We start from the raw sequence: 20,418 nt of genomic DNA on the forward strand, positions 1-20,418 counted from the left end.
CATATGAATTTGTCAAATAGAACAAATCTAAATGAGATCAATTGACTATTTTTCTTGGTTCAACTAAACTCACTTTGTGAGCATAAGCGAGCGATCTATATGCCATGACAGCCTCACATATAGACACGTACACTGTGTGATAGAGGCAGAGACTGAGGGAGAGAGAAGTGAGAGAGGAGTATTCACACACACACCCACAGATATATATATAAGCACACGTTTGTGTGTGCATGCATGCAAGCAGGTGGTATATGAGTTCATATTTGGGCCCATAGCTTCCCTTAGAAAGGTAAATATATGTGGATTTGAACCCGGTTCTCTCAGGCACACATGTTATTCTCCATTTGGGGGGTGGGAATACCTTGTAATTCCTGAATTTAGTTGCAGGGATACCAGCAGGAAAGGGAAGATCTTTTCAGTATCCCTGAAACAGGGGAAATAACAGTGAAGGCTTGTGATGTAGAGGAAATCACATTTTAATTGTAGGGGTGCATTATAATCCCACGTATAGCGCGAACCTGCATATAATCCTTTGTTGTGTTATTTTTATTTATTCATTTATTTAATGCCATTTATAGAGCGCGTACAATTACCCTTAGGCGTCTCGGCGCTGAAATTGCATTAGAGTTTCACCCTGGACAGGAAATGCGGAGATGAAAATTACTGATTAAAAAGCCAAGTCTTCAGGTTTTTTCTGAACTGAAGAAGAGTGGGACTGGTTCTTATGTGGATAGGCAGGGTGTTCCAGAGTCTAGGGGCCGCAATTGAGAAGCGGCGATCGCCCCAGGAGGCTGTTCGACTGCGTTGAATCACCAGTTGATTAAGAGAGGTGGATCTGAGCGTTCTCGGGGGGTTGTAGGGGATCAGTTGCTTTCTAAGGAATCTGGGTCCTAGGTCCTGGAGTGATTTAAAGATAATACACAGAGCTTTAAATTTGACCCGGTTGTGAATGGACAACCAGTGGTATTGTTTAAGCGTGTCCGAGATGGGTGCAAATCTGGGTTTTTTTTAAAGCACTCGGGCGGCGGCATTCTGCACTGTCTGTAGTTTTTTAATGACTCTGTTCTGGGCATTGAGCAGCAGACCGTTGCAGTAGTCCAATGAAGACAACACTAGTGAAGAAACCAGTGTTTTTGCTGCTGATTCTGGCAAGTAAGGAGTGATTTTCCTTACCATTCGCAGCTTAAAGTGAGCATTGGCAGCCACCTTATTCGCATGGGCCATGAAGTTGAGCTGGTTGTCAAAAGTGACACCCAAGTTTCTAACTTTGGCCGTGGGACAAGGAGGAGTGCCCATGGCCGCTGGCCACCAAGTTGCCGACCAGGCTGGGGAGAGATTGCCGAAGATAACCACCTCCGTTTTATCGGAATTAAGTTTCAGGCAATTTCTTGCCATCCACTCACCTATGGCAATCATCCCATCTTGAAATCTCTCCGCCATTTCCTGTCCGTCTCCCTTTATGGCCAGAACCAACTGGGTGTCGTCGGCATATGAGGTCAGGCCCATCCCGTATGCTTTGATGACACTGGCGAGGTCCGACACATGTATATTAAATAGTGTCGGACTCAGGGATGAGCCTTGTGGGACCCCACACGGTAACGACAGGTCGGCCGACTGGAAGGGACCCAGTGTAACCGCCTGAGTTCTGTTGGTCAGGAAAGAGGCCAGAAGGTCTCTGGCAGTGAACTGAATGCCCATCCTCTCGACACGGTCGACCAAAATCTTGTGGTCGACCGTGTCGAAAGCAGCCGACAAGTCAAGGAGGACTAATACAGCAGTACCTCCTTGGTCACGGATGATTCTTATGTCGTCGGCTGCTTTGATGAGAGCGGTTTCCGTGCCGTGGTATTTGCGGAAGCCGAACTGGGTATCATCCAGCAAGTGGTTGTTCTCTATATAGGCTGATAACTGCTGGTTCATAGCCTTTTCTATGACCTTTGCTAGAAAAGGGAGACTAGCAATGGGACGGTAGTTCTTCAGTTCGCTTTTATCTAGCCCAGGTTTTTTAAGCAGAGGTTTAATCAGTGTATTTTTCAGGGAGTCAGGGTAGGAACCGGATGCTAGAATAATGTTACAGAGGGTGGTTATGATGGGGACGACTGTGTCTGGTACTGTGGCTAGTACAGAAGAGGGGCAAGGATCCAAGGCTGATCCAGCTTTAATCATGTTGAAAATGCTCGTGACTTGATCAATGGTGAGGGCATTGAAAGAGGTCATAGTAGTACTGGTTGGATTAGTCATGTTGTCTTAGAATTGTAAAATGTATTAACTTGAAATATGAAGTGTCTAGGCCATTTAAAAATAACATGGAGAAAATTAACTTGGAAAGTAAACAAAACTAGCAGAAAACTGTAACGTGAACAACTTGTATTCTTGTATGATAATTATTCATGTACTAAAAATGTATATTAATTGTGTCGCTAATATGTAGGAAAATGCATTAACTGAGGATGCCTTGCTTTTTTCATGCAAAATCGTAAAGCATATGGGGCCCGATGCAGGTAATCCCAGATTACCGATTCCTAAATACCGAATCATACCGATTCGGTATTTAAGAACTGGCAATCGGGATGTGGGTATTTTTACCGAATCGGTAAGTTTTGGTATTTACCGATTCGGTAATTACCAAATCGGTATTTGCCATTGATTCCTATGGGCCTTGAAGCCCATAGGAATCATTGGCAAATACTGATTCTGTATTTTACCGAATCTGTAAAATACCAAATTGCCAAGGGGGACAGGGTGTCACTTTGACACCCTGTTGCACCCCTGTTTCTGGCTTGTGTGCCATGTGACACACATACATGCCCTTAGGGCATGTATGTGTGCCACATGGCACAGGTGTACATGCACAGATGTGCATGTACACAGTAATTCTTAATTTACCACCCAATGGTATTGGGTGGTAAGTTAAGAATTCCTTAGGGCCTGTGGCCCTGCAAACTGTGCCACCTACATATGGATTTACAGAATCAGTATATTTACTGATTCGGAAAAATAATGACCCTGTAAAGTTACCGAATCGGTAAATATACTGATTCTGTAAATTCCGAGCCACCTACATGTCAAAAGTCAAATACCGGTCGGTAACAGCCGAAATCGGCCGTTACCGACCGGTATTGGGCGACCTACATCGGGCCCTAAATGTTTTCTCATGTTCGCTAAACTTTGTAGACCTGAAATGCAGTTCCCTGGAAACTTTAGCTTTAGAATTAATAGTTGAATTTCATTTGCACTGTGGAAATTGTTCTTTCCCACGTTTTGTGTTGTAGGTGAAAGAAGCATTCTTGTTAGCTAGAATAATGTCTTTGTTTTACTAGTCAGGCAACAAGGGAAGATGATACATCATGTGGCTTGAGTCAATGAAGAAAGGTTGTTGTGCTTCATACATGAGAAGGCCTGGGAAAAAAGGACAACATGTTGCAAAAAAAGACGAACATTGTACCATGGAAAAACACCTTTCAGATTGTACCTAGAGCAGATGGCATGATCTGCAATGAATCTTGGGAAGGTTATCCATGAATAATGAGATGATGGGAGTAGCGAAAGGTCCTACTTCTTCTTCTGCCTTTGGAGAGAGAGAGCATCTGAGAGCAAGCTCTGTTTTGGTAGCCTTATGCGATCTGACCCATTGATTTATTTATTTATTTATTTATTTATTTATTTATTTATTAAAACACTTATAAAGCGCGAACGAAGGCCCTAGGGCATCTCGGCGCTGAGGTCTCTGCAGTGTTTAACCAACAAGGGGAGCTAGGGTTTATTGATTAATGGTGGAGAGACTTCCTAGGAAGACTCCACATGCTGACACCTGTTGTCCTTCTTCCTGACGATGCTTAAGTATGAATGTCACTTTTGTACTAGTGTAGGGATAGATTAATGCTTTTACGCACCAATCCTTGATGCAGGAAATTTGGACTCATGTTTTCTGATCCTCTGCATCCCGCTTCTTGAATTAATTGTATTGTTTATGCTACATCGTTTTAATTGGATACGCAAATTTGGCTTTATGCTAATTCTAACAATTTTTACACTCTCATCTTGAGGTGTCTTTATGTTCAGTTATTTTGTCTTTGTAATAAATCAAACTAACTTTACATAGTTGTCTGTGGTTACTATGACCCTAATTACGATGTTGTATGCACTTGAGTCCGCCCGACACCGTTTCAGTGTGAGAACCAACCGACCATAGGTCGGTAGTTCCGAGCACCCTATTACAATACGACCGTACATGGTTTGGTCACAAGCTCACATTTCTCTATGGGAGCTTGTTCTGCAGTCGGAGACCAGCCACACCATTTATAATAGAGAAATGGGAGTTTCTGTAAATCCCTGTACTGCATGGCAGGCACCTCACAGTGCCTGCCACATGGGACAGGGATTCACAGGGAGGCACCTTATGTGACCCCTGGCCCACAACTTGAGGCCACTGGGGGCTATGTCATTCCATGTCAAAAAGCCCAACTTGGAAAGACTGTCCAAAACGAACATCATAATCCTGACAGTGGAAATGTAATCCATAAAAGATTATGTTGTGGTTTCTGGCTAGCCGGCCGGCTCCTTGAGCCTGTCGGAAGCCAGCCAGAATGACCTGCCGGTTTGCCTTCCGACTGCTGCAATCATATTGCGGCAGTCGAAAGTCAAACCAAGGATGCAGGTCAGCTTTCCGACCAACATCCTAATGAGGCCCTATATGTCCAAAGGAATTCTTAGTTAATTGATTGGGTTACTAACAGATTTTCTCCCCTCTACACTTTCATGCTGCTAAAGAACCATTGGGTTGTGTCTCTAGAAAAGATCCAGAACTTATGGGCCCAGCCCTTTCACTATTGTAGTGAGTGAAGGGTGGATTCACATAAGATTACCCTGTGTATCAGCGGTGAAGCAAAGGCTGCATCTGCTTTCTTTAATGAGTTTATGTAGGTGTGTCAAAACGATGTCTTACCTGGTGCAGATTTCGATTAGGACAGTGGATTGTGCACCTTCTGGCCTCCTAGCTAGAGAGAAAAATTACAGAAAAAGGTTTAATTGAAATCAAGCTTTCCACCCCAGAGGCCTAAAGTGTAACAACCTTTCAGAAAATATGAAAAACATGTCCATATTATTGTGCATATTATGGGAGTAAACCAGTGTGCTGAGTCGTTGAAATGTCACCATTTTTCCAACAAAGCCTGTTGAAGTGAAAGTTGTGTTAATAAATCACCAGCAGCTGAAAACAACCTATGTTAACAATAATTGGGACCAACAACAATAAGTGGGAACAACACAATCAGGCCTCAATTACAAAACTGATTCTCATCCTTGCATTACTAATTGGCATTTGGGGGCAGATGCGTTTCTGATCACTGTTTGGTGCATAAGGTATCTATGTCTGTACTTGAGCCTTCTCAGTATCATCAGACGTGGACATTCACTCCGACCCCTGTTGAACAAGGTACTTACCTTCGGTAAAGATATATCTGTAAGAAACATTAGTAGTGATGGATTCTTCACTTTAGAATTACCCCCAGGTGTCACACTGGATGCGGAAAGTTTTCGTCAGCAGTACCCCTGCGCGTCGGAAAGTAGAGTCGTGCGGCTCCGCATTCGTTGTTGGCGTCGTGGTCGCCGAGATGATGTTGCGGCAGCAACTTAGACGCTGCCCTCGCGTGCGAACATCAGTTCTGTACATGACTTTCCGCACCAGAAAGGCAGAGCCATGCAAGATACTGACCACTGGTGCCGTGAAACTAGGGCCCTGAAAGGAATGACCTTAACCCTAGAAATCAGTTTGCAGGATGGGGAGGATGCGTGGGGTGGTAAGGAATCTATCACTACTAATGTTTCTTACAGATATATCATTACCGAAGGTAAGTAACTTGTTCATATGAAAGAAACACGTAGTGATAGATTCCTCACCTTAGAATAGATACCCAAGCAATACCAACCCCGGTGGTGGGTCTGCGAACCAAGATCACACCAGAAAGTCCTGGAGAACAGAACAGCCAAAAAAGCTGTCTCTCCGGACTTGGCTGTCCAGGCAGTAGTGCTTGGTAAACGTGTGCAGCGAGGCCCACGTAACTGCCTGACAGATGTAATGCAAGGGAACTCCCCGTCCCAAAGCAGTAGTGGCTGCCGTCGCCCTGGTCGAATGGACGCGTAGCCCCACCGGAGGCTCCTTTTTAGCCAAAGAATACCAAGCCTTTATGCACAGAATGACCCACTGAGAGATGGTCCGCTTGTGCACAGCCCGACCTTTCTTGGTGCCCACGTAGCCAACAAAGAGCTTGTCATCCACCCAGAACTGTTGTGTGCGGTTCAGGTAGAACGAGAGCCCACGTTTTGGGTTCAGACGGTGGGGCCTCTCTTCCTCTTTTGAGGGATTTTGAGGCGGAATGAAGGATGGAAAAAAGTGATGGTCTGCCCAATGTGAAAGGCAGTGACAACCTTTGGCAGAAAAGATGGAAGAGTCATTAAAAACAACTTTGTCCGGATGGACAGAAAGAAAAGGAGGTTTAGAAGAAAGAGCCTGGAGCTCACTCACTCTTCTGGCAGAGGTGATGGCAACCAGGAAAGCAGTCTTTAAAGTGAGAAGACAAAGAAGACAGTTGTGAAGTGGCTCAAGGGGAGCACACATTAGATATGTCAGAACCAGGTTCAAGTCCCACTAAGGTATTATGAAAGGAACAGGAGGGAAAAGATGAGTAATGTCTTTTAAGAATCTACTTAAAACAGGGGACTTGAAAAGGGAAGGCTGATCTAGAAGCCGTAAAAATGCTGAAATTGCCTTTGATAGTGCCCAGAGCAGAGCCCTGCTGGGCCAAAAAAAGGAGGAATAGGAGTGCCTCTGAAAGAGGAGCAGAAAGGGGATCCACAGCATTTGCTGTGCACCATGCCACAACCTTGTTCCACCTGCTGGCGTTTACCGTCTTAGTGGAGGGACACCTGGCTGCCAAGATAACATCGCCGACTTCAGGAGGCAGGTCAATTGACATCAACTGCGCCGCTCAATCTCCACGCAAGGAGGTGGAGGATGGACAGGTTCGGATGGAAGATCGTCCCCTGTTGCTGCGACAGAAGATCCTCCCAAAGAGGCAGTCAGATATGAGGATCGATGGCCATGCTGAGTAGCTTGGGATACCATACTCTTCTAGCCCAGTCCGGAGACACAAGAATAACTTGGGCCCTGTTGTGCTTGATCTTCTTCTGCACTCTGGGTAGAAGTGGTATAGGCGGAAAGACGTATAGTAGACCGCAAATCCACTTGCAACGAAAAGCGTCGCCTAGCCAGTGCCGCCTTGGAAATTCCAACGCACAGAACTGATGACGTTGCGCGTTCTCTTCGGTGGTGAATAGATCTAACCAAAGCTCTCCCCACTGCTAAAAGAGACCTTGAGCCACGTCCAAGTTCAGACGCCATTCGTGATCCATCATGCACCGGCGGTAAGCATGGGCGGAAAATCCGTTTCGCTCGCGGATTTTGCGGATTTTCGGTAAATTCGCAATCCGCGAGATTCGCGAATCTCCCGCAAAATCCGCAAATCCGCGAGCAGCGGATTTTGCTCGCACTGTTCGCGTGAGTTCGCGGCTTCCCAGTACAACTTCGCGCCCCGCGAATAAGTGCAAAATTGCAGAAATACGATTTTAGCAAAACTGAAACTACTTACCAGGTTCAAAAGTTCAGGCTCATCATTAGTAGCCATTTCCTGTAGTGCTTCCTGAGGGGCCCCTCCAGAGTTCAGTTGCCAGTTGCAACTATTATGTGACCCTGCTCTGAACCTCAGAATAGTTACACATATGCCACAAAGGTCCTGAATTACAGCTAAGGGAGACAAGCAGGAGCCAGGCTGGAGGTTCAAATCCATTAATCAGCCCCTAATTCATTATTGTCAGTTGGGGCAGGGCAGGTGTTGTAACTAATTTTGCAACAATGAAAGCACTTAGCAAGTTCAAAAGATCACTAATCAGGAAGCATTAAGGAAGCAGGTGCCAGCTAAAAAAATATTCTGTGACACATTAATCAGCCCCAAATTAATTCAGGTCACTTGAGGCAGGGAAGGTGTGCTTGTTGCCACAATAATGTACACTGACTGGACAACCAGAGGGTGCTGTGATGAAACAGAGGGTGGCATGGGTGGGCCAGAGGGTGGCATGAGTAGTCAGAGAGTGGCAGTGGTGACAGAGAGTGGCAGTGATGAAGAAGAGTGTCCCAAACAGGCTGGACACGTAGAAACAACAAGTTCGCGAAACTTGCGACCCGACAGGTAAGTTCGCAATTTGCGACATTGTACAAAACCCTCGCGAACTCGCAGAAACCCGCGCAAACACAAAAAAAAAAAAAATCCGCAGATTCGCGAGAATTCGCGGATTTTGCGGATTGCGAGTTCGCAAATCCGCAAAATTCGCGAACGCGAGATTCGCAAAATTCGCCCATTGCTTAACCGGCGGCTGAGTTTGTCCGCCCTGGCATTCAGCGAACCTGCCAGGTGTTGAACGACCAGGGAAATGCCCTGGTGTTCCAGCCATGTCCAGAGGCGCAGAGCCTCCTGACATAGGGTCAACGACCTCACCCCTCCCTGTTTGCTGCAGTACCAGATGGCGGTGGTGTTATCCGTGAACACCTGCACTACTCTTCCCGGGACAGAGGGAAGGAATGCTTTCAGTGCAAGCCAGATCCCCCGAAGCTCAAGAAGGTTGATGATGTGGAGCCCGGACTCCGCCGGAGACAGAGGGCTCTGAGCTCCACCTCTCCCATGTGGCCACCCCATCCCAGAAGGGACGCGTCCATCACAACTGTGTGCTCCGGTTGGGGAAGGGAGAGGGATCTGCCATTGACCCAATTGTGATTAGTGAGCCACCACTGCAATTGTTGTGCAGTGCCCTCCGAGATCTGGACGTGATCGGACAGGTTGCCCTTTTGATATGCCCACTGGAACTTCAGGTACCACTGCAGAGCCCACATATGCCATCTGGCATGATCCACTAGCCAGATGCAGGAGACCATCAGGCCCAGGAGCCGTAAGGTCATCCTGACCGAAACCCGGGAGAGAGACTGTAAGATTGGAATCATAGCCCGAATATCCCAGACTCGTTGCTTGGGAGGATAAACCTGAAACTGTGCCGAGTCCAGAACTGCTCCGATGAAGAAGAGCTTCTGAGAGGGAATCAGGTGCGACTTCGGGCACGGTGATGGAAAACCCCAGCAAATGCAGGAGGTCGGCCGTAGTCTGGAGGTGGGAGACAACTGCCCGGGCCGAGCACGCCTTCAACAACCAGTTGTTGAGATAGGGGAAGAGTAGAACCCCTGATCTGCACAGATGAGCTGCGACAACCGCCATCACTTTTGTGAACACCCGAAGGGCACTGGTAAGGCCAAAGGGGAGCCCGGTAAACTAAAAGTGCTTGTGGCCTACTGTGAACAGCAGATAATGCCGATGAGCCGGCAGGAGGGGGATGTGGAAATATGCATCCTGCAAGTCCAAGGCTACCGTCCAGTCTCAAGGGTCGAGGGCAGACAAGACCTGAGCTAGCGTCAACATCTTGAACTTCTACTACCAGATGTAGCGGTTAACGTTCCTGAGGTTCAAGATAGGATGCAGACCTTTGTCCTTCTTGGGGACCAGAAAGTAGTGGGAATAACAACCACAACCATTTCTGGGCCAGGAATGCTCTTGATGGCACCCTTGGCCAAGAGGGCCGTGACTTCCTGCTGAAGAAGCGCAAGATGGTCCCCTGACATACTGTGGTACTGAGGTGGCATGGCTGGAGGGGTAGCCTTGAAGGGGAGGGAGTAGCCCCTTCAGACTATTTGCAGCACCCACCTGTCCGAGGTGATAGTGCACCAGTGGGGGAAATGATGGTGAATCCTGCCACCCACTGACGTCGTGGAAATCGCCCTGCCCAGTGAGTCGGCGGTATCATGCCCACAATGAATGAGCTGCATCTCTCCCTGCTGCCACAGCTTGGGAGAGGACTTTCCGGGCCTCCTCCAGACAGTCAGGCAGCACCTGCACAACCGTATCCCACACAGAGTGGGAATAACGGCCCAAGAGGCATGCAGTGTTCACCGACTGCAACCCTGAGCTGGCTTGTGAAAACAGCTTCTTGCTAAGCCGCTCCAGCTTCTTGGATTCCCTCTCCAGGGGTGCGGAAGGGAATGTGCTCTGGAAAGCAGAGGCTTGGACAACCAAGCTCTCAGGGGTGGGGTGTTGGAGGAGAAAGAGGGGGTCGTCTGGAGCCAGGCGATGGCATCAGGCCACGTTCCTGTCCACAGGAGCCCCTGTGTTGGGGCTGGACCAAATGTCCAAAAGAACGTCCGAAGGTACGTCATTAAAGGGCAGCAAGGGCTCCGTACAAGACGCCGCCAGTTGAAGCACTTCTGTCAGGAGGTTAGTCCTGACGGCCACTGTAGGGAGTTCAAGGTTGAGGGCCTCGGCCACCCTATGCAAAACCACTGCTTAACTTGCACCTTCCTATGTAGAAACGGTAGGAGGAGACAGCATGCCAAGGTCAGGAGAGGTGTCAGTACGGGTCATACTCACACTGCTGTGCGAGAGGGTCCTTAGACCCCTCCCAGTCCTCCCCTTCCTCCGAAGTCTGCACAATAGGCTGAAAATAAGGAGGAAGAACATGGGGATAGAATAACCCCACCAGGATCAGCGCCGAGTGACGCCGATCCGGTGCCGTATCCACTTCAGGGCTGAAACCGGGGACAACATTGTTTGTAGCACCTGACGACGTCAGAGGTGGTGCCGAAGGGGGTTGACGTCGGTGGAGGTGTTATAGTGTCAACCGGGTCCAACAGGATCCAGCCGCTGGTGATGGAAGGGCAGGACTCCCAGTCGGGCTTGCGGGGCCCAAAGGCACACCGGTGGGGCCAGACGGCCCAAAGAGTCGTGCCATGGCAGCAAGAATTTCTTGCTCCTGGACAGGCGTCGCGGACAGACTCGTAAAGGGTGGGTAGACCGGCAGCGATAACGTAGGCTCCGCCAGAGCCATAGGGGGTGGCACCACCCACACCCTCAGCCGCGTCGACAACAAAGCTTCTTCGACTTCTTCTTGGAATGCTTCGACTTACCTGACCCCAAGTGCGAAGACTTAGATCCAGACGAACGATGATGACGACTCTGCGACCGGTCCTTCGACCTCCCACGGGACCAGGACCTTGAGCGTCGTGGAGCCAACTGCCGGGCTTCTAGCAACTTTCGGGATCACTCCCGCAAAGCATTCGGCGCCATGGCCCGGTAGTTGGGGCACAACTTGGGGGTTGAGGTCGCGCCCAAGGCACTAGAGACACACACAGTGTGGGTCCGTCATCCACAGTCCCCGCAGTTCTTTAAGCCGGGCATCCCTACGACATCAGGAGTCGATAGACTCAAAAGAATGGAGACCAAAAGCCTTGAAAAAGCTCAGTCAAAAATTGACTGGGGGTACTGCTCTCTCTGGATCTGCGTGTGCTGGCGTGGAAAAAGAAAGAACTGACATCAGCGTGTGAGGGCGGTATCTAAGTAGCTGTCTCGGCATCTTCTCGGCAACCACAACGCTAAGGACGGACACGGAACCTCACAACGCCACCTTCCGATGTGCAGGGGTACTGCTGATGAAAACTTTCTGGATCCAGTCTGACACATGGGGGTAATTCTAAGGTGAGGAATCTATCACTATGTTTTTCTTTCGGTTGCATTAAATTAATTCCATTTCCTACCCTTCAAAGGCAAATTCTGAAATTGTTGCCAATATCTAGAAATACATTTTCCCCTATATACTCAAGGTAACTTCCCCCAACAGCCTCAAACCTAGTGTTGGGACAAGGGTGGTCCGTAAGGGTTTGATACCTGATAATTCAGAGTGTTTTCACATGGAACGGGAAGCAGTTGATTGTGCAAACACCAGAATTGAGGGCTTCTTCTTCACAGGAAGCAGTCAACAGGAGGAGACAAAAGAGGGAACATTCTTCTACAAACTGTGAACAGGAAGAACAGCATTGCTTGCTGCCAAGTTGAGATGCTCAAAGATGGACACCACTGAGTGGACATCACCAGCACGAAGCAGTTGCAGCTGAGAGTTACAGTGCCATGTTGTAGGCCCATGAGTTAGAGAGGAACTTCCTCGGCGTCCCGCCTCTGAGAATAGGTAAGCGATGAGATCGGCACCCAAAAGGCTGAGTGACTGTCTTGTCTAGGTAGACCAGGAGCAACATGGCCGGTACTAGCCAGCTATACAGCACATCCTGACATTGAAAGAATGACAGATGTAGAGCTGTTAGCTCAGCTAAAACAATTAATTAAAATCCATAGACAATTGGTAAATATGTCATGCGGACTCTAACAGTCCAATGACTATCAGAATTCCACAGCAAACCCTTCATCAAGGGAACACAAACAAAATTACACAACAGAGTATACAATCAGTCATTGGTAAATTACCCACAAAAAGGGAACAAATTCCATTCTGGTTAGCTCAAAAAATTACTCAGATCGAGGCAGTATTTCCAGATAGTACACCTCATGAGAAACACAGGATTCTAACAATCTGTTTACCAATGGGGATAGCACCACACCTAGAGGACTGTGACACTTGGGGTACAGTCTTTGCTGCAATCTACACAAAAACTCATGGTGTACCATCTATGGTGGTGATACCAGACGTCCTGAAACAGATTCAAAATGAATACGGGGCAGAGCATGCTTTAAATCTCGGTATGAAGTTACTGAAGGATTTCAAACAGGTCTCAGTTATAATATTAGCTAATATTAAAGGTGAAGCAGAATCCGTGGCAATCCACCAAAAACTTGATGTATCTGAGCAACCATATCAACTGGCCAGAATAATAGAAAAATCCTATGAAGAACTAGGTAGAGATAGTTTGGGAGGGAAACCAGTAAAACCCGAACTGACAGAAAATCCTGAAAAAGTTTTTATTAAAAACACTATCACTACTCCTAAAAAGAAGTGGGAAAATACTAGACAGACACTTCCTAAAGAGAAGTGTTCTCAATCCAGATGTAGGTCTCTTCAAAAGGAGCACTCTGAAGATATAACCTCAGAAATAGGGATAATTTGAGAAAACCTGATAGATATCAAGATACTGATACACGTTCCTCTTGTACCTTTCAGACTTCCTCACAGAAATCCAAAAGAAGAGGACAATCAGAACACAAGGAAGAACGTGTGAAGTCCAAAGACGATCAACACGTTTCAAAAAATAAGAAAACTCAATTCACCAAGAAGAAGGTAGCAACTCTAAAAATCAGACATGCCGAGGATCTTGAGGACACAACTCAAGAACGGGGAGTGGGCCCAGACAATGCTGGACAGTGCAGCAGAAGTTACCATAGCTCACAAGATCCTAAAAGATCATCCTGAGACAGTGGACCTGACTGAATACATTCAGGTTGAAACTGCCAATACTAGGGTTAGTGTACCCCATAAGTTATATGAAGTAAAACTCTGGATAGAGGGGGACATAACTAGAAAAATAAAAGAACTCTTTTAGGAAAAACTCTCTACGGGCTATGACATCCTTCTGGCTGAAAAAGACTGGCCACCTGAATTTGTCAGGGAGGGCCCACATGGCGAAGAGATTATTATGCCAGCCTTCTCCAATCATATTCCGATTCATAAAAAATAAACTTATGCCAGAAAATGGGCTGTGGCCCAGGCTCCAGCATTATATAAAAATCATGTGGGATGAGATGAGGACTCTCCTCACCATAAAATCCAGTTAAAAAATCAACCTACTGCTCAGAGGCAGTATCCAGTTAAGCAAGAAGCTAAAAAACAGGTCAGTGAGATCTTAGATCAACTTGAATACCAAGGAGTGATTGAAACATACACCTCGTCCATGAACAATCCTTTGTTTCCTGTCTCCAAACCAGACAATACATATCGTGTAGTTTTGGACTACAGACATTTAAATTCTTGTTGCAAAACCTTTGCAGTACAAAATGCACACAGTGCAGCGCTGATGAACAACATCGTGCACAAAAAATATAAAACAACATTAGATATTTCAAACGGTTTCTTCTGTCAAAATATCGCACCTGAAAGCAGGTGCTTGACCGCTTTCTCAATTATGGGGACACAGCGTAACTTTTGTCGTCTCCCTCAGTGATTCAAGAATAGTCCAGGGTTATTTTCAGCCAGAGTAACAGAGTTACTACAAGCGTATGATGATGAGGCAATATCTTATGTTTATGACATCTATCTTACAGACAACGACTTGGACAGGCACTTGAACAGAGTGAACACCATAATACTTGGCTTCGCCTCTGAAGGGTACAAATTCAATTTTAAGAAATCAAGAATTGGCCACCTCAACGTCCTATTCCTAGGATACGAACATTCAAGTGAAGGTAACAGCCTGGCACCCATCTTTTTAGAAAAATGTGCGCTGCTGCAACCTCCAAAAATGCTGAAAAACCTACAGTCAGTTCTAGGATTCCTGAATTTCGGAAGAACTTAGGGCCATATGTATGAAGCCTTTTGCGATTCGTTAAGGCCGATCGCAAACGGCCTTTTTACCGATTTTTGAATGTATGAATAATTAGCAAAATAAGGAATTGCAAAAAATTGCGAGACCTTATTTTGTTTAAGCATTTAAGGAATCGCAATTTTGCGATTCCTTAAATGCTATGTATGAAGCTTTAAAAAATTGCGATTTCAGGTTTAGAAATCGCAAATTACCACCTTTCTTGTAAATATGCACAATTGTGCATTTGTGAGGGTGGCATATGACGCACATACATGCCCATTGGGCATGTATGTGCGCCATATGCACACACATGTAATTTACAGGGGTGCAGCAGGGTGTCCTTGAGACACCCCTGCACCATTGAAATTATTCTCAAATTGCGATTAGCAAATTGCGAATTCGCAATTTGAGAATTATTTTGCAATCATTCCTATGGGCCTCCTGGCTCATAGGAATGCATTGGAAATTATTCCTTAATTGCGAATTTGCAAAATGCGAATTCGCAAATAAGAAAGATTAAGGAATCGCAAAAAAAAGCGAATTTCTTCATACATATCATTTTGCGATTCCTAAATAGCGATTCCTTAAAAATCGCTATTTAGGAATCGCAAAAGGGTTTGTTGATACATATGGCTCCTACATTCTTAATTACGCAGGAAGGGTTAAACCTCTCTACGAATTAATCAAACCTGATTTCAAACCTACTAATTGAACTCAAAACCACACAGAAATTTTGCGTTCAGTACAAACAGACATGTTAGCAACAACCCATTTACAGAAATGCGTAAACGAACGCAACCTTGTAATCCAAATCATCAAAGGGAGGTGCGGATTCACATACCTAACCTTTAATGAAGGTGAAAAGGTACCAATAGCTTACAAATCACACTTGTACACACAAGCTGAAATGAAATTCACTTCAACAGAAAAAATTCTGACAGCAGTTCAAACTGCAGTTGCAAAAGAGAGAGCCCACCACAGGGAATACACATAAAAGTCATTACACCTGTATCTGCCTTAGAGGCAGTGACAAAAGCGAGCATTCCAAATGCAAAAGCTTTACATCCAAGATGGATACAATGGGTTAATTCTCTTGCTGCAACAGACGTTGAATACGTTTTTTACCCCTACTTGAAAACTCAAGAATTTCTACAATACGAACAAGAATGTCCTCTGCCCACTGAGATTCTTCCTCTAGAACATTACAGATGTATAATTTATACAGACGGATCAGCACAGCCCGCAATTGGGGGTAAACAAGCTTATAGTGCGGCATGTGCGATTGTCAAAGGTCGCAGGCGCGATTGTAAATTCAGACCTATAGTCACAAAAACTCCATCCCTCGGAGACTGTACAGCTCAGTGAGCTGAACTACAGGCTTTCAAGATGGCGCTTGAAAATACTGATCGCAAATTCCCCAAACTCATAGTGTGTGATTTGAATTACTGCGTCCAATCTTACAATGAATATTTGCTGAATTGGGTTCAAAACGGTTTCAAAGAAGCAAAAGATGGCACAATCAAGCATAAGTTGCTTTGGGAACAAGTTGTTCAGTTACAGAAAGAACTACAAAAGACTCACGTGATCTATACACTGAGTCATCCGTGTGATGGAGTTCACGTTGCAGGGAATTCATTGCTGATGAAGCCGCGAAGGCAGCTGTGCAAACGGCTACCGTAGCTGCAATCACACTTTCAAAAACACAAATAGACAGTGAAACAATGCTAGCTGTCAATGCCACAAGCAAAGGCTGCGGTGCAGCATTACCTCTAAACTATCTACTTGAATATTCATACATAATTGATGCGAACTCTGTTCCTTTCGCTCGAATCCCTGGAGTGGGGGATAGGGTAATTCCAAACAGGAATCGGAGAGGTGCTTTGATTCAAGAAGCACATATGGGAGAAGGTCTGATACATCAAGGGATCTCAAAATCTCTACTAGAGTTAAAAGAGATGTACTGGTGGCCAGGGATGAATGCCCACATTTCCGAATTTGGAATTAATTGCGATGTCTGTTACTATGGACAAAAGCGGTCTCATAACTATTAGGACAAGATTCATTTGGATGTGGCCTCAGCGCTCGGCTGACGCATGAACTATTATAAAAGATTTGTGAGTCTTTATCGGCACATACGCAATTGGCACGCTACATTCTGGCCAGGGTCCTGCTTTTAGCTCTCAAGCTTACAAGGAGGCCATGTGTTTGTGGAATGTGGTTGTGGAAAGAAAAAACAGTGACATAAAGCAATCTATAACAGCAAGGGTATTAGGCTTGGGTGACTGGTGGGTCAAACATCTAATAAGTGTCCAACATAGTCTTAACAACCTGCCAAGAAATTCTCTGGGTGGAATCACTTCATATGAAATGCTTTTTGGTACTAGAATGATTGTCGAAGACCTCGATCATCATACTTCAGTGGTAGAACAAAAACCCTTTGATATCAAAGACTGTTTGGCTGTTTTGCGGGACTTAAATGAAACAAGAAGAAGTCTAAGCAACACCATACAGAAGCCAACAACCACTGAACAGCCGCGGTGCATCCATTGGGGCGTAGGGGCATAGCCCCACCAGCCCATGGACCCGCGGCTGCAAGTAAAATAATTGTCACTGTCTTTTTAAAATTAATTAACAGGATTATCCGAGCGCCGCCGGGAATCCGGGCAGCACCCGACTGAAATGGGAGTGCGCTGTGCAGGGGGGTGGGCGGGCCGGCGGGGCTGGTCTGAGTGTGAGTGACAGTTGAGTTGAGTCCATGTCAGAGTCAGACACTGCAGGCAGACCTAACGCGCAAGTGCTGCTTGGGGCTGAAACTAGCCCGAGCATGCGCATGAAAAGTTCCCCCATTACAATAGTGACCAGGGGGGTGCTGGTTAAAACGGGCAGGAGCCCCGGCGTTAACAAGGGCGACAGGGCGAGCAGTTAGTGTGCCCCCAAGCCAATCCTGGCGCTGCATGCAGGCAGGGCAATCCATAATTGGATGCCGCGCATGGGTGGCTCAGCCGCACTGCACAATGGACAATCACTGCGTCTGACTTCATGTAGTCATGCAGTGATTGGCCATTTGCAGCGCGCGGCGCTGCTGACGACGTAGGATCCGGTTCTGGGGCCCTGGGACTCGCCTTGTGGTGTCGTGTAGAGTGGCCGTGTGCGCATCACCAGCCTGCTTTGCTTTCTCTCGAGTCGCTCGCCTCGTCGTCATCACCAGTAGTAGTACTTACAGACAGTACAATAGTTACTAGCAGTGGTCGACTACTCTTCTTTTAGTGAGTATCTCAGACAGTTGAACTTGTTTTTTAGGAGGATAAAATGTCATGACTCATTAGAGGCCGGGGCCCAGGGCGGGGTGTATATGCAGTTGAGTTCCATCCTACCTTCGGTCGGAATCGGATATATACTGCGGTGCGTGCTATCTATGGGGTTTTAATAGTGGCCGGTGGAGTTCCACATTGTACTAACTGTTTCGAAAGTGGTGATGAAACGCTGCAGCAACACAGCCCCCGATCTAAAGTGCTTAGGGAATAACATTTTTTAATTCCCATTAACATTCCGGGTGCTTAATTGAACAATGTGCAAATTGTGCGAGTAAAATAGCTTTACGAGAGTGCAACTGCACTTTTAATTTAGCTCTATATAACCACAGCAAACTTTTCACCTCTGTAGAAATTCCTTACCCACAAGCACCACCATTAACATTTTTGGAGGAGTTCCCTGCCCGTCGTCACCCAGGAAAATATTTACTTTTGCCCTCACAGAAATAACTCTCCGACCTTATCCATGGTGGAAATGGGCTATAAAATGTTTGTGAGCAATCACACCGTCACGATTTTGTTAGAGTGCACACACTTCACAAGGTACCCTCTCTCTGGAATGCCTACCACTCTCCCTCAGAAACAGATTTACTACCCAGAAAATATCACACCATGCTGGGCTTTCGTTAGGAGGAGGAAATCCATTTTCAAGTGTAAATTCACCTCTAGTGAACCATGAAAACAAATCATTTGCATGTGTAAAATGCTTTGTGATGGGGGCCTTTTAGCTAAATCCTTTCCTCTATGACTTTGTTCAGAAGGCAACGCTACTGCGTCTGCTCTGAAAACAAAGGTGAAGGAATTGTGCATGAAACAGCTTTCAGGAAATATGTGCTGTGAGGCTGCTTTAGACACAGGGCGTTCTTTTACAGCCCGGGCAGCCGCGCCCTCCTCAGAGATTGTGTTGCATTTGTGTTTGTGTCTAAATGTAATAACAGTCCGGTTTCTGATTTAATTTCACAAGATCATGGTTCGTGAATGCTGCTACTTGTTTGTTGAATAAAAAAAATACTGATTGAGGTACTCAGAAATGCATTGTTATCTCAGTTTTTAAAGTTTTGTAGTGTTTGTTCTATTTGGAGACTGCACAGATTTTACTGATCAAATGGCATATTAAGTATATTTTGTTTCACCTTAACACTATCATCTGTGTGGAAAGACATGCGTGATAGTCACATGCGTTCTAATGGTAAAGGTAAAGCGTGGTTCCCAATGCTTTGTGAAGGCTGTTTCCCAACTGCTGTGCAACTTCTTCTACTCTTAGAGCTGAGATTTTCATGAAAATCTTATAGTCTGAATTCAGCACTTGAGCGTAATAGGACGGAATGTATGAAGCTCTGTGGTTATACTGAATAAGCAGCTCCCTATGTTATTCCATCTAGTAATGTAATAACTGCACTTTCACAATTGCTTTATTAACCTTTCTGCTTTCTCAAATTTGCTTGAAAATGCACAATTTTTCTTCTTTTTAAAAAAAATTTCTTGGGGGGTAACCCCAACAAACCCCCCCTATGGGGTTCGGGCTCGCTCGCTGCGCTCGCTCGGTACGGTGCAGTATGCAAATCACTTTCCGCCTCACCAGTTTCAAATGTCACCAGCCGCCCCTGCCACTGAAGAGAAACCACCTGTCCCAGCAAGATCTGTCTGGATTCCAAAAATTGGTGATCTGGTCAGAGAGAAAATAGCGGATAAAAAGGAATTTGGGCCTTCTTACATAAAACCAGTACATGTACTAGCAATCCACGGATCAAGAACAGTGTTACTGCCACCCCTTGCTGGAAGAAAGGAGAACAGGTCAGTATCAATTGGCCTGGTAAAACTACACCATGTGGCCGATAATAAGTAGTAGGCCCAGTGGACTCCAAAGATGTAGCAGACAACCAAATCTTGCTTCTATCCAAGAGGTTCAAACTGAGAGACTCATCACCTTTAAAGTATCTGCATTACGAAAAGAAGGACTATGCAACAAAGACATGGAACTTGTGCCTCTTGAAACCCAAATAACAGTTCACCAAGAAACTACCGTCTACAATGATGTAGCATCTGACTATACTAATATGCCAAGGGAACAAGCAGCTCCAGCGATTTCAAATAATCCAGGTGCGATACCAACAATTGACAGAACTGCCTCTGGCTATTTCATCAACTTTGATACGTTTTCTGAGAGTCCCAGTGAGCCCAAAACAACGCCAGCAAATAAAACTTTCAAGGAACAAGTAACAGAACTTTTTCACCCGCTCACAAATACATATCTGGTTTCACCATGGGTTGAATTTTGGATTGTGTTTGGTGTACTTTTTCTCCTACTTTGGCTCATTCCTGTTTTAAGTTTGGGAAAGCTGATAGATGGAAAATATAGTACAATGGACACAGCAAGTAAGAACATCCACTTGCTCCTGAAGCCACACAAATCATCTTATCGTGAGCAAAGAGACCTGTCATCAGTAAACATCACAGCCATTCCCCTACCAGGTGGTATAGCATGGGACAGAACTGACTATGACATTTATGGTCCGGTCGAGCTGTTGAAGATTCCACACCAGTTTAAGGTTTCCCTGAGTGATTTTGTTTCACCCAGTACATTTTCTGATGATTGGGCTTTGCGACTGTTAATAACATGATTGCAGACTTAGAAATGTCAGCAAAATTTACAAA

The 20,418-nt window shown here is 45.9% G+C and overlaps 1 protein-coding gene across 3 annotated transcripts in view; it reads right to left on the reverse strand.

Annotated features, from left to right (window-relative positions):
* Positions 1-20,418, reverse strand: part of LOC147748463 (A.superbus venom factor 1-like) — a 1,277,467-nt gene that overhangs the window by 170,996 nt on the left and 1,086,053 nt on the right. For all 3 annotated transcript variants that reach the window (XM_086962056.1, XM_086962049.1, XM_086962065.1), the window contains one exon: positions 4,946-4,997. In XM_086962056.1, coding sequence (XP_086818182.1) covers positions 4,946-4,997 — 52 coding nt within the window. The remainder of the gene's footprint in view (positions 1-4,945; positions 4,998-20,418) is intronic.

The sequence above is a fragment of the Lissotriton vulgaris genome, chromosome 1_1 (assembly GCF_964263255.1).
Source record: "Lissotriton vulgaris chromosome 1_1, aLisVul1.2, whole genome shotgun sequence".
Lineage (NCBI taxonomy): Eukaryota > Metazoa > Chordata > Amphibia > Caudata > Salamandridae > Lissotriton > Lissotriton vulgaris.